Source organism: Coregonus clupeaformis, chromosome 10 (assembly GCF_020615455.1).
Source record: "Coregonus clupeaformis isolate EN_2021a chromosome 10, ASM2061545v1, whole genome shotgun sequence".
Lineage (NCBI taxonomy): Eukaryota > Metazoa > Chordata > Actinopteri > Salmoniformes > Salmonidae > Coregonus > Coregonus clupeaformis.
The window spans coordinates 54,676,135-54,689,954 of record NC_059201.1 but is presented as its reverse complement, the minus strand read 5'-3'; the positions used below and the strand labels follow the sequence as shown (position 1 = coordinate 54,689,954).

The following is a 13,820-nucleotide window of genomic DNA, read 5'->3' as shown; positions in this document are numbered from 1 at the left end:
TAGTTTGTTAACAATACATTTGTGGATTGGTTGAAAAACGAGTTTTAATGACTCCAACCTAAGTGTATGTAAACTTCCGACTTCAACTGTAAATATAATTTACAACTTCGGTCCACTCTCTCAATGTTGGTTTTACATCTCACAGCAAGTTTCTAGTGAGTGGGCAATCCTTGTTTTTAAATAGGTCTGGAGACAGGAAAACACACACTTTGAGGTTGCGTTGGGGTATGGGTTTATTTTTTGATTACGATCTTTGATTTTCCCAGTATTTTTCTACTGCTGCACGTGTGATAAAATATGATCATTTCAACACATTTTCTCCAGTAAATTGATGGCCCACCAATGACAAGCTACTCTGAGGGTAATTGAGTTAGATTTTTTTTTAAATCAACAAATCAATAAATATCACAAACTATAATCAATCAATAAATACATGTTTCAGTAAAAAAACTATAATAATAATTGATATAATACTTAAGTTGTACATGAGTGTCACGAACTCTGATGCGGATGTGGTGCGAATCAATAGCAGGACACAGGAGCTCAGTTAATCCAGACTTTACTAGAAAATCCAAAAATCATAACACGGGTCAAACAACCCGGAGGCGAAACATACGCCACAGTGCGTAAAATACTCCCAAACCGAACTGCGCACGAACAATAGTGCGACGGTAAAACAAAGAGAGTCTAGCAAACAGCACTGCACCAAACGACAGGAAAACAATTACACACAACACATGACAAACAAATGGAACAATATATAGGGTACATAATCACACTAACAGGGAACAGGTGCACAACAACTAGACAAAACCAAACGAACATCGAAAACATCCAACGGTGGCAGCTAGTACTCCGGAGACGACGACCGCCGAAGCCTGCCCGAGCAAGGAGGAGGAGCAGCCTCGGCCGAAACCGTGACAATATACATTTATTTATTAGCACCATCTGAATCATTGCAAAATGACTAAGCTGCCTTCACGGAGATCATTCTGTAGCCTGTAATTTTTGCAGAATTGTTTTCGAGGACTAGAGTAGCCTGCAACATCTTTTTTCCCACAATCCTCGGAGTGAAACTGACGCTCCTCTCCATAGTGCCCCCTGGCTTTAACAGTTGAATCCTGCAAGACAGGAAGGAATTGATACAGTATGTAAGGTATTTGTCTCAATGATGCAACATATGAATTGACAAGACTGGTTATTCATGTGAAGGTTATGGGAATGGGGATTAAAGGGGTAGTTCACCCAATTACAAAATGACATTTGTTTCTTTACCCTGTAAGCAGTCTATGGACAAGGTAAGAAACTGGAAGCAATCCATGCTTTGGTTTTGTCTACCTGTCTTTCCATGTCCACAGACTGCTTACAGGCTATGGAAATCAATATGTCAATTTATAATTTGAGCAAACTATCCCTATAAATCTAGTGAAGTTAATCTACTGAATGCCATCTCATAATGAAAATGTTGAAGTGCAAAGAGTTGACAGAATGAAGTTTTGTCTCTGGATCTTGTAAAGTTCCCCTGTGGTTATCGCTCATATTACCATAGCACCAAGTAACCATGTACAGTATAATTACAGCCTTTATATAAGAGTTACAATTGTTTATCCAAATGATCATCTATTGGCGCTTATTGCAACGAAGGTTTACATACCATTACGTTCTGTCCTTCATTACCCATACAAATATTTAAGGACTTATGACATACAGTGGGGAGAACAAGTATTTGATACACTACCGATTTTGCAGGTTATCCTACTTACAAAGCATGTAGAGGTCTTTAATTTTTATCATATGTACACTTCAACTGTGAGAGACTGAATCTAAAACAAAAATCTAGAAAATCACATTGTATGATTTTTAAGTAATTAATTTGCATTTTATTGCATGACATAAGTATTTGATCACCTACCAACCAGTAAGAATTCCGGCTCTCACAGACCTGTTAGTTTTTCTTTAAGAAGCCCTCCTGTTCTCCACTCATTACCTGTATTAACTGCACCTGTTTGAACTCGTTTCCTGTATAAAAGACACCTGTCCACACACTCAATCAAACAGACTCCAACCTCTCCACAATGGCCAAGACCAGAGAGCTGTGTAAGGACATCAGGGCTAAAATTGTAGACCTGCACAAGGCTGGGATGGGCTACGGGACAATAGGCAAGCAGCTTGGTGAGAAGGCAACAACTGTTGGCAAAATTATTAGAAAATTGAAGAAGTTCAAGATGACGGTCAATCACCCTCGGTCTGGGGCTCCATGCAAGATCTCACCTCGTGGGGCATCAATGATCATGAGGAAGGTGAGCGATCAGCCCAGAACTACACGGCAGGACCTGGTAAATGACCTGAAGAGAGCTGGGACCACAGTCTCAAAGAAAACCATTAGTAACACACTACGCCGTCATGGATTAAAATCCTGCAGCGCATGCAAGGTCCCCCTGCTCAAGCCAGTGCATGTCCAGGCCCGTCTGAAGTTTGCCAATGACCATCTGGTTGATCCAGAGGAGGAATGGGAGAAGGTCATGTGGTCTGATGAGACAAAAATAGAGCTTTTTGGTCTAAACTCCACTCGCAAAATTTGGAGGAAGAAGAAGGATGAGTACAACCCCAAGAACACCATCCCAACCGTGAAGCATGGAGGTAGAAACATCATTCTTTGGGGATGCTTTTCTGCAAAGGGGACAGGACGACTGCACCGTATTGAGGGGAGGATGGATGGGGCCATGTATTGCAAGATCTTGGCCAACAACCTCCTTCCCTCAGTAATAGCATTGAAGATGAGTTGTGGCTGGGTCTTCCAGCATGACAACGACCCGAAACACACAGCCAGGGCAACTAAGGAGTGGCTCCGTAAGAAGCATCTAAAGGTCCTGGAGTGGCCTAGCCAGTCTCCAGACCTGAACCCAATAGAAAATCTTTGGAGGGAGCTGAAAGTCCATATTGCCCAGCGACAGCCCCGAAACCTGAAGGATCTGGAGAAGGTCTGTATGGAGGAGTGGGCCAAAATCCCTGCTGCAGTGTGTGCAAACCTGGTCAAGACCTACAGGAAACGTATGATCTCTGTAATTGGAAACAAAGGTTTCTGTACCAAATATCAAGTTCTGCTTTTCTGATGTATCAAATACTTATGTCATGCAATAAAATGCAAATTAATTACTTAAAAATCATACAATGTGATTTTCTGGATTTTTGTTTTAGATTCCATCTCTCACAGTTGAAGTGTACCTATGATAAAAATTACAGACCTCTACATGCTTTGTAAGTAGGAAAACCTTCAAAATCGGCAGTGTATCAAATACTTGTTCTCCCCACTGTATACCTTACGACTATGCCACTCCTAATGTTTGCACCTTCTTTTGCTAATACTCAATGGAATCCAAATTGGCAGTTACCAACACTGCCTTTCGTCACTCCTTATGTAAGAAATGTTTTCTATTTGACGTCTAAGACACCAAAGAATTAAACACATTTAAAAACACTAAAAGAACATGTTCTTACCTTGGGTGAACTTTCCCCTCTATCAAACCAGAGCCAGCCACGGTTAATACGCCGCTCACAGGTACAGAGAAGGGGTTGCGGAAGACTACGAGGGCAGTGTGCTCCTTGTGTGGCACGATGGAGTCTTCATCTGCAATCTAAAGAAAAAAAGGTTAAAGCTATGTCCTTCATCTGCACACAGGATGTTATCAACCCATTTGTTTTAGGTATAAAACAAGTAAAGGACCTATTTCACACAGCAAATCACTGTCTAAACATAGCTATATTATTTAGTCTAGGTCTAATTGCTTTGAATGTCGACGCAAGATGAATAACGGCATTCAAATACCCTGTGTGAAGTTCATTTGGTATGTAGAGACTTTCTGAAGAGATGCATATACCTGTATGGAGAGCTGAGGGCTGGTGATGTTGAACTCCTCTGAGGCCAGGACTCTCTCCTGAGTGGACTCGTCCTCCATGACCACAGCCAGGTTGACCAGGTCATCTCCCATCAGAGACTCATACTGGACATGGCCGATCTGGTGATGAATGGCCTTAGCTGGAGGGAGGGAGAGAGAGAGGGAGAAAGAGAGAGGGGGGACAAATTAGTGAATACATGGTAGGTTCAACAAAATGGCATGGTGTCCCCGAAATGTTCCATATGACCAAAGAGATAATTTCAAGGAAGATTACTATTGGTATGTCAAGAAATATAACAGATTTAATTCCATATATCAGTGTGGAGGGAGATACACTATCTTCAGGGTGCTAGCCATTCGACATTATGCGCCAGAGTTAACGTTAGCGATGCGTTAAGGTTCTTACCTTCGTGCGGCGCTATCCGTATGATGTTGTGGGCCTCCCAGAAGGCGTCTGAGGGACTGTGGTTGTATTTCTTGGTCTGAGCGTTGACATGCTCCCTCAGCACCTTGGGGACGCTGTCCATGTTCGTGACCATGACTGTGAAGGAGATGTTTTCCCCAGCCGCAGGCACTTTAAGGAGGCTCAGAGACACTGAGAGGCCCTGAGTTGACCCTATGAGAAACATATGAATGGAACATTAAATGAAGTGTATTATGTCAATGACTCAATTAAATGTATGATGTCAATGAAATATGTGGAAAGATGGAATATAGACAGAATCATATATAGAAGTTCTAGATCAAATAATTAACACTCACCTCTCCTATCTGTTGAAAGAGAGAAAAATATATTGTGTTAGACACATTTGAATATAGGAATAGGAATTTATTTCTAATAAATACAATTTTTCATACACTAAATTAATAATTTAGCTAATAAGTTAACACTTACTTGCACCCCTTGATCTGTGGGAGGACATGGCAGCTGCATATGAAACAAAAAGGATTTAGATTGAGATATAAAGACGATCGTTACAGTATAAACACAACGCTGTGACATTGAGACTCATAAGAGATCAGTATTCTTGAACCAACATTCACAATTATTTTATGGATTCATAACAGCCACACAAAGTCCACTTTACTCATAGTATAGAGAGGTAGTGTAGGGTTATGGTGAATCCATGTATATCCCTGATATTACGTATTTTATACAGAATTAGTTGATGTTGGATATTGTGAGCTGCATAGGATTTGGAGGATGAGGACATTCCATGTATTTATTTCTGTCACTGGTGGGTGCCAGAAGGTATGCGTGCCAAGATAGCTGGGGGCCACTGGTGCAGTTGTAACCGTAGTTTGGCTTTTTAATGGCGGTTTTGGAGCAGTGGCTTCTTCCTTGCTGAGCGGCCTTTCAGGTTATGTCGATATAGGACTCGTTTTACTGTGGATATAGATACTTTTGTACCTGTTTCCTCCAGCATCTTCACAAGGTCCTTTGCTATTGTTCTGGGATTGATTTGCACTTTTCGCACCAAAGTATGTTCATCTCTAGGAGACAGAACGCATCTCCTTCCTGAGCAGTATGACGACTGCGTGGTCCCATGGTGTTTATACTTGCGTACTATTGTTGTACAGATGAATGTGGTACTTTCATGCGTTTGGAAATTGCTCCCAAGGATGAACCAGAATGTGGAGGTCTACAATTCTATTTCTGAGGTCTTGGCTAATTTCTTTTGATTTGACCATGATGTCAAGCAAAGAGGCACTGAGTTTGAAGATAGACCTTGAAATACATCCACATGTACACCTCCAATTGACTCAAATGATGTCAATTAGCCTATCAGAAGTTTCTAAAGCCATGACATCATTTTCTGAAATTTTCTAAGCTGTTTAAAGGAACAGTCAACTTTATGTATGTAAGCTTCTGACCCACTGGAATTGTGATACATTGAATTATAAGTGAAATAATCTGTCTGTTAACAATTGTTGGAAAAATTACTTGTGTCAAGCACAAAGTAGATGTCCTAACCGACTTGCCAAAACTATAGTTTGTTAACAAGAAATTTGTGAAGTGGTTGAAAAACAAGATTTAATGACTCCAACCTAAGTGTATGTAAACATCCGACTTCAACTGTATATATATATATATATATATATATATATATATATATATATATATATATATGTATATATATATATATATTGTGATGTCACGAGAGGCTGTGTCCTGGAGGGACGTTACATCCCCCTGAGGTGGCTGCAAACCCAGACAGCTATGGCTCCATCTGCTGGTATGGTCGGGAACTCCACCCCTCTATGGCCAATCTTCCCACGCAGCTGGAACAAATGAGGAGCTGATGAGCTGAAGGTTTGGGAAGGGAAGAGACACAGTCTCCAACCTGGGCTCTCTGGAGGACAAGAGTGCTGCACGTCCACTTCCATGAGGAATATAAGGATTTGGAGATACTTACCTTTGGGAAATACTCACCTTTGGATATATGCACCTGTGGAAATACGTGAGAGACATTTGGAAGGACTTTTTGCTGGGTTGGCCACTAGCTGCAACGTGGACTACAGTAAGGCTGGGAAAAGTTATCTGAGCGAGTGAGAATTATGATTTTGGATGTGGAAGAGACATCCCTGAACTGTTAACCCTTAAAGAGCCACAAGAGAACAGAATTTTGTTATATTTTCGTTAATTTCCCAATACCTATAATAAAATCCTTGTTTTGTTTGAACCTTGTCTCCTTGCACTACTTGAGCAATCCCGCTGAAAGCTGTGTAGCCTCTCGTGACGTCACAGATGGTGGAGAATACGGGCACGCTCAAGCGTTAATAGTGCATGTCAGAGGAGGATACCGAAGGTTTGATCACCCAGTTTTCCAAGTTGGCCGTAGGCTCCCCGCCGACTGAAATGGAGGACATATTGAAAGCCCTTGTTGCTGGCCAGCAAGCCCAGATGCAAGCAAACGTGGCTCTCTTGGAGGAGCAAAAGAAAGCCAACCTTCTGAAGGCAGAGGAATTGCAGTTGCAGAGACAGAGGGTGGTCCAAAATACCCGCCCAATAAAGGCAAGTGACTTTATATCTAAGATGGGAGCTACCGATGACATTGAGGCATACCTGCATGCATTTGAGGCCACGGCCACTAGGGAAGCCTGGCCCAAGCAACAGTGGGTTGGTCTGTTAGCCCCCTTTCTAACCGGGGAATCGCTGAATGCTGTCCGGGACCTGGGCCCTGACCAGGTTACTGACTATGATGCCCTGAAGTCTGAGATCCTCAGCAGATATGGACTCACAAAGTTTGGTATGGCCCAGCGCTTTCACAGCTGGACCTTCCAACCAGACCAACCTCCTCGGGCGCAGATGCATGAACTTGTCCGAATCGCAAGGAAATGGCTGGATCCGCAGAGGAATACAGCAGCGGCGGTGGTGGAGGCCGTTGTGGTGGATCGTTACCTACGCGCCCTGCCTTATGAGGCAAAACGGTTCATCAGTCAACAGGCCTTGACCACGGCTGATCTGACCGTGGAAGCGGTGGAAAAGTACCAGGCCACAGCGGAGATGCTGAATGCTTCCCGAAAAAGACCCCAGGAGGGCGGCCCCACCACAAATGGGAAGAACCCGTCCAAAGGACCCCCAAGGTCTCGAACCCAGCCACGTCAGGACTTATCCCGGCTCCAGGGGGAGCCAGAAACCAGGCGGGTCCAAGAAGAGTACACCAGGAGGGGGAAACTCGACAGTGTTACCGGTGTGGGGAGATGGGACATATCTCCTGGCAGTGTGGGAAACCAGCCGATGAACCTATGCCCACTGCGGAGTCCTCCAGCTCAGCACCCACACACCGTTTTGCCTCGCTCTTGGGAGTCGTAGATGGCGGCCCAGATCGACCCCCCACCTGCCCGGTAACTGTGAATCACCATGATGTGGAGGCCTTACTGGATTCTGGTAGCCGGGCTACCCTGGTGCGTAAGGATTTGGTGGGCCCAACGTGTCTGACCCCGGGGAAAGTCCTCCCAGTTTCCTGTGTCCATGGGGACACCAGAGAATACCCCATTACTGAACTTACAATGACCAGCACACGGGGAACCATACACACGACGGCGGGGGTGGTTGATTCCCTCCCCGTCCCTGTCCTAATTGGACGAGACTGCCCAGCCTTTTACCCACTCTGGAGAGAGTCTCAGGAGAGGATAACCCGAGTACCTCGGAAACGGAGAGGCAAGACTCATCCTGGGAAGGCTCGGTGCAATCCTCCGAGTTACTCACTCCCGCCCGGGCTTTGATAGGGATGGCAGGTGCCCAGACCGACACAGAGACGGAGCTACAGAATCTGGACAAAGAACTGTCTGGTCTGAAGGGGACCACTGAGAGGTATCGTTTGTTAAAGCAACAGTTAGACATGAAGACAGAAGAGTTAGATATCCTCCAGGCTAAACTCCAACAGAGCTCCTTCCATAAGCAACAGGAGGAGCTGGAGAGGCTGCGCAGGACCATCGAGGAGTGTGAGGAGACCCTGCGCAGTAGTAAGGAGGTCCAGAAAAAGGCAGAGGAGAAGTACAAGGTGTTGGAGAACAAGATGAAGAATGCGGAGGCAGAGAGAGAGAAGGAACTGAAAGCTGCTCAACAGAAGCTAAACTCTGCTAAAACCAAGGCTGATGCGTTCAGTAAGAAACTCAAGGAGAGACAACAGGAGGCTGAGTCCCTGGTCCTAGAGTTGGAGGAGTTGAAGAGAGAGCAGTCTGGCAAGCACCACGGCAATGCGGACGCCCTCTCCCGGCGTGATGCCTTCTTCGCTGCCTTTACCCCGACGAGGACGTCGGTCCCGAGGAGGGGGATGTGTGATGTCACGAGAGGCTGTGTCCTGGAGGGACGTTACATCCCCTGAGGTGGCTGCAAACCCAGACAGCTATGGCTCCATCTGCTGGTATGGTCGGGAACTCCACTCCTCTATGGCCAATCTTCCCACGCAGCTGGAACAAATGAGGAGCTGATGAGCTGAAGGTTTGGGAAGGGAAGAGACACAGTCTCCAACCTGGGCTCTCTGGAGGACAAGAGTGCTGCACGTCCACTTCCATGAGGAATATAAGGATTTGGAGATACTTACCTTTGGGAAATACTCACCTTTGGATATATGCACCTGTGGAAATACGTGAGAGACATTTGGAAGGACTTTTTGCTGGGTTGGCCACTAGCTGCAACGTGGACTACAGTAAGGCTGGGGAAAAGTTATCTGAGCGAGTGAGAATTATGATTTTGGATGTGGAAGAGACATCCCTGAACTGTTAACCCTTAAAGAGCCACAAGAGAACAGAATTTTGTTATATTTTCGTTAATTTCCCAAGACCTATAATAAAATCCTTGTTTTGTTTGAACCTTGTCTCCTTGCACTACTTGAGCAATCCCGCTGAAAGCTGTGTAGCCTCTCGTGACGTCACAATATATATATGTATATATATATATATATATATATATATATATATATATATATATATATACACAGTGCCTTTAAAAAGTATTTTTCCCCCTTGGCGTTTTTCCTATTTTGTTGCATTACAACCTGTAATTTAAATTGATTTTTATTTGGAGTTCATGTAATGGACATACACAAAGTAGTCCAAATTGGTGAAGTGAAATGAAAAAAATAACTTGTTTCAAAAAATTATACAAAATGAATAACGGAAAAGTGGTGCGTGCATATGTATTCACCCCCTTTGCTATGAAGCCCCTAAATAAGATCTGGTGCAACCAATGACCTTCAGAAGTCACATAATTAGTTAAATAAAGTCCACCTGTGTGCAATCTAAATGTCACATGATCTGAACCCTGGCAAGACGGAGCTGCTCTTCCTCCCGGGGAAGGACTGCCCGTTCCATGATCTCGCCATCACGGTTGACAACTCCGTTGTGTCCTCCTCCCAGAGTGCGAAGAGCCTTGGCGTGACCCTGGACAACACCCTGTCGTTCTCCGCTAACATCAAGGCGGTGACCCGATCCTGCAGGTTCATGCTCTACAACATTCGGAGAGTACGACCCTGCCTTACACAGGAAGCGGCACAGGTCCTAATCCAGGCACTTGTCATCTCCCGTCTGGATTACTGCAACTCGCTGTTGGCTGGGCTCCCTGCCTGTGCCATTAAACCCCTACAACTCATCCAGAATGCCGCAGCCCGTCTGGTGTTCAACCTTCCCAAGTTCTCTCACGTCACCCCGCTCCTCCGCACACTCCACTGGCTTCCAGTTGAAGCTCGCATCTGTTACAAGACCATGGTGCTTGCCTATGGAGCTGTGAGGGGATCGGCACCTCTGTACCTTCAGGCTCTGATCAGTCCCTACACCCAAACGAGGGCATTGCGTTCATCCACCTCTGGCCTGCTGGCTCCCTTCCTCTGCGGAAGCATAGTTCCCGCTCAGCCCAGTCAAAACTGTTCGCTGCTCTGGCACCCCAATGGTGGAACAAGCTCCCTCACGACGCCAGGACAGCGGAGTCACTCACCACCTTCCGGAGACATTTGAAACCCCACCTCTTTAAGGAATACCTGGGATAGGATAAAGTAATCCTTCTACCCCCCCAGCAACCCCCCCCCCCAAAAAAAAAAAATATTGTAAAGTGGTTATCCCACTGGCTATAGGGTGAATGCACCAATTTGTAAGTCGCTCTGGATAAGAGCGTCTGCTAAATGACGTAAATATAAATGTTAATGTAATCTGTCACATGATCTCAGTATATATACACCTGTTCTGAAAGGCCCCAGAGTCTGCAACACCACTAAGCAAGGGGCACCACCAAGCAAGCTGCACCACGAAGACCAAAGAGCTCTCCAAACAGGTTAGGGACAAAGTTGTGGAGAAGTACAGATCAGGGTTGGGTTATAAAAAAATATCAGAAACTTTGAACATCCCACGGAGCACCATTAAATCCATTATTAAAACATGGAAAGAATATGGCACCACAACAAACCTGCCAAGAGAGGGCCGCCCACCAAAACTCACGGACCAGACAAGGAGGGCATTAATCAGAGAGGCAACAAAGAGACCAAAGATAACCCTGAAGGAGCTGCAAAGATCCACAGCGGAGATTGGAGTATCTGTCCATAGGACCACTTTAAGCGGTACACACCACAGAGCTGGGCTTTACGGAAGAGTGGCCAGAAGGCATGTGGGAGACTCCCCAAACACATGGAAGAAGGTACTCTGGTCAGATGAGACTAAAATTGACCTTTTTGGCCATCAAGGAAAACACTATGTCTGGCGCAAACCCAACACCTCTCATCACCCCGAGAACACCACCCCCACAGTGAAGCATGGTGGTGGCAGCATCATGCTGTGGGGATGTCTTTCATCGGTAGGGACTGGGAAACTGGTCAGAATTGAAGGAATGATGGATGGCGCTAAATACAGGGAAATTCTTGAGGGAAACCTGTTTCAGTCTTCCAGAGATTTGAGACTGGGACGAAGGTTCACCTTCCAGCAGGACAATGACCCTAAGTATACTGCTAAAGCAACACTTGAGTGGTTGAAGGGGAAACATTTAAATGTCTTGGAATGGCCTAGTCAAAGCACAGACCTCAATCCAATTGAGAATCTGTGGTATGACTTAAAGATTGCTGTACACCAGCGGAACCCATCCAACTTGTAGGAGCTGGAGCAGTTTTGCCTTGAAGAATGGGCAAAAATCCCAGTGGCTAGATGTGCCAAGCTTATAGAGACATACCCCAAGAGACTGGCAGCTGTAATTGCTGCAAAAGGTGATCATTTCTTTGTCAGTGGGCAAACGTACAAAATCAGCAGGGGATCAAATACTTTTTTCCCTTCACTGTATTCAAATGTGATATTAAAGTTTATAAAATCCTGTTTTTGCTTTGTCCTTATGGGGTATTGTGTGTAGATTGATGATTCATTTTTTTGTTGTTATACATTTTTTAATAAGGTTGTAACGTAACAAAATGTGGAAAAATTGAAGGGGTGGCAAGTAGCTTATTGGTTAAGAGCGTTGTGCCAGTAACCGAAAGTTCGCTGGTTCTAATCCCCGAGCCGACTAGGTGAAAAATCTGTCGATGTGCCCTTGAGCAAGGCACTTAACCCTAATTGCTCTGGATAAGAGCGTCTGCTAAGAAATTCTGAATACTTTCCTAATGCACTTTATCTATGTGTGTGGTGTGTCTTCATAGTTTACAAATAGTTTATTAATGCTTATTCATGATAGTTATTGTAAAGTCTTACCGATTTGATATTAGCATTTGATTCATGACATCACTTCCTGTTCGACTCACCTTCGGTGGGTTTGTAGTCTCCTGTGATGTTCTGAGGCCTTCGTGAGCCTATGGTCTTGGTGACGATGAGGGATCCAACTCTCTCTGTGTCTGTGCTGGAGCTCAGCACCTGGCCCTGCTTCACAATGACTGTGTGGACGTCAGCGTTCACCTCAGCATACACAAAGGGGATGTCGTAGACCAGGTCCACACGCCTGTCTCTGATAGCCTTCACTGGGGCTGGGCCACAGCAGAAGATTCCTAGGAGGAGGAAATATATGGTAGAGGTTTAGAACTAGAAGCAATAGCAGCTGTACTCTTTGGTTGATTCCAGTCTGGATGATGTAGAACGTGTCCTAAATAATATAACAGGTAATAATTATACATATATTTATGTCTGGTTATCAGTGTTGGTGGCGGCTGACTGTGACAAGTGCAGTGTCTGAATATCATAAAAACTAAAATAATAGTTTTTTACTTGTTATTTATGTATGGGTTTTCAGTTTTATTTAATCTAACTTATTATGGAGTTTCTATTTTGTCTGTTTTGACTCTGACCTCCGCTCCTCTCCTGCGGGGTTGGATCCAAAACCTGCCACCCATCAAATCCTGCACCCAGGTCTGGCCGGGTCATCCAACACTCCACCCATACATGGAAGTTCCTGAAATGGAGGACAAAACAGCACATTTTAATACCAAAGACAGATTGGTTGATTTTTACATGCAATTACTTACATGTTACTTAAAATACTTCTTGCTGTCATATAATCTACTTTCATATTATTTAATCTACAAATAATATTTATTATTCAAGTGTGGTAATGCTGTAGACTAGAGATGTGCTTACCATATGCTGTCTTTACTGTGAGGTAGTTTCTTGCCCGTCTCAGAGTAAAACTCCTCGATGACCAGGTTGCCGTTGGTGTCATGGGCTGAGTTGAAGTTGGTGATGACACGGGATGGAATGCCAAGAGCTCTCATGACTAGCAAAGATAGAAATACAAGGATGAAGAAATTGTCAATGATTTGACCAATGAGTTCTTAACTATTTATATTCCTAACATAAATTAGACAATCTTCTTAAAATATTTCATTATGATTGTGCCATGATGCACATATACAGAAATTCAGCTGGAGCGATATTATTGAATATGCATAGATAAAAATGTTTACAATACATACATTTCCAACATATTCATTACCTGTGCACATCACAGCAGCAAACACCCAGCACTGGCCGTACTTCACTGGGCTGAACTTGGACTTGGCCCATTGTCTCAAAATATCCGCACTTCCTGTCCACTTGGAGGGGGGCACCCCGTTCTTAAAATCGCCCGACCAGTTCCCTCTCAGGACTCCTCGGTCGTCTTCGCAGTTAATCTGATAGAGAATGACACAATTATCTACCCAATGTTCCCTCTAGGGATCAACAACGTTTATTCGGTAACCATTTATTTGACAGGTAAATACCTGGTAACAAGGTACTTCCATGGTCATTTTCTTCTACTCCAAAAGTTAAGTACTAAGTACCATTAATTCAATTCGGAGAGAAATTATTTAAGAAAGTTTAATGTAGTAAGATGACTCAGCTACATAGATACAATAGTTTTTAATGGCCTTATCACGTAACCTCACTTTAACCTTCATTGCTTGAACTGAAATACATTACATTGCGTGAGTATATTATCAGTATTATAGACTGCCAGTCATATCAAACCAGGAACTGTTT

General features: G+C 44.1%; 1 protein-coding gene across 1 annotated transcript in view; it reads right to left on the bottom strand.

The window, feature by feature from the left end:
* Nucleotides 1-967: 967 nt before the first annotated feature.
* LOC121574660 (protein-glutamine gamma-glutamyltransferase 2-like) overlaps nucleotides 968-13,820 on the bottom strand; it is a 37,009-nt gene continuing 24,156 nt past the window's right edge. Inside the window, 11 exon segments of the mRNA XM_045223331.1 lie at nucleotides 968-1,121; nucleotides 3,499-3,635; nucleotides 3,879-4,036; nucleotides 4,303-4,512; nucleotides 8,007-8,022; nucleotides 10,064-10,086; nucleotides 11,455-11,481; nucleotides 12,113-12,352; nucleotides 12,650-12,753; nucleotides 12,939-13,074; nucleotides 13,294-13,471. Coding sequence (XP_045079266.1) covers nucleotides 968-1,121; nucleotides 3,499-3,635; nucleotides 3,879-4,036; nucleotides 4,303-4,512; nucleotides 8,007-8,022; nucleotides 10,064-10,086; nucleotides 11,455-11,481; nucleotides 12,113-12,352; nucleotides 12,650-12,753; nucleotides 12,939-13,074; nucleotides 13,294-13,471 — 1,383 coding nt within the window.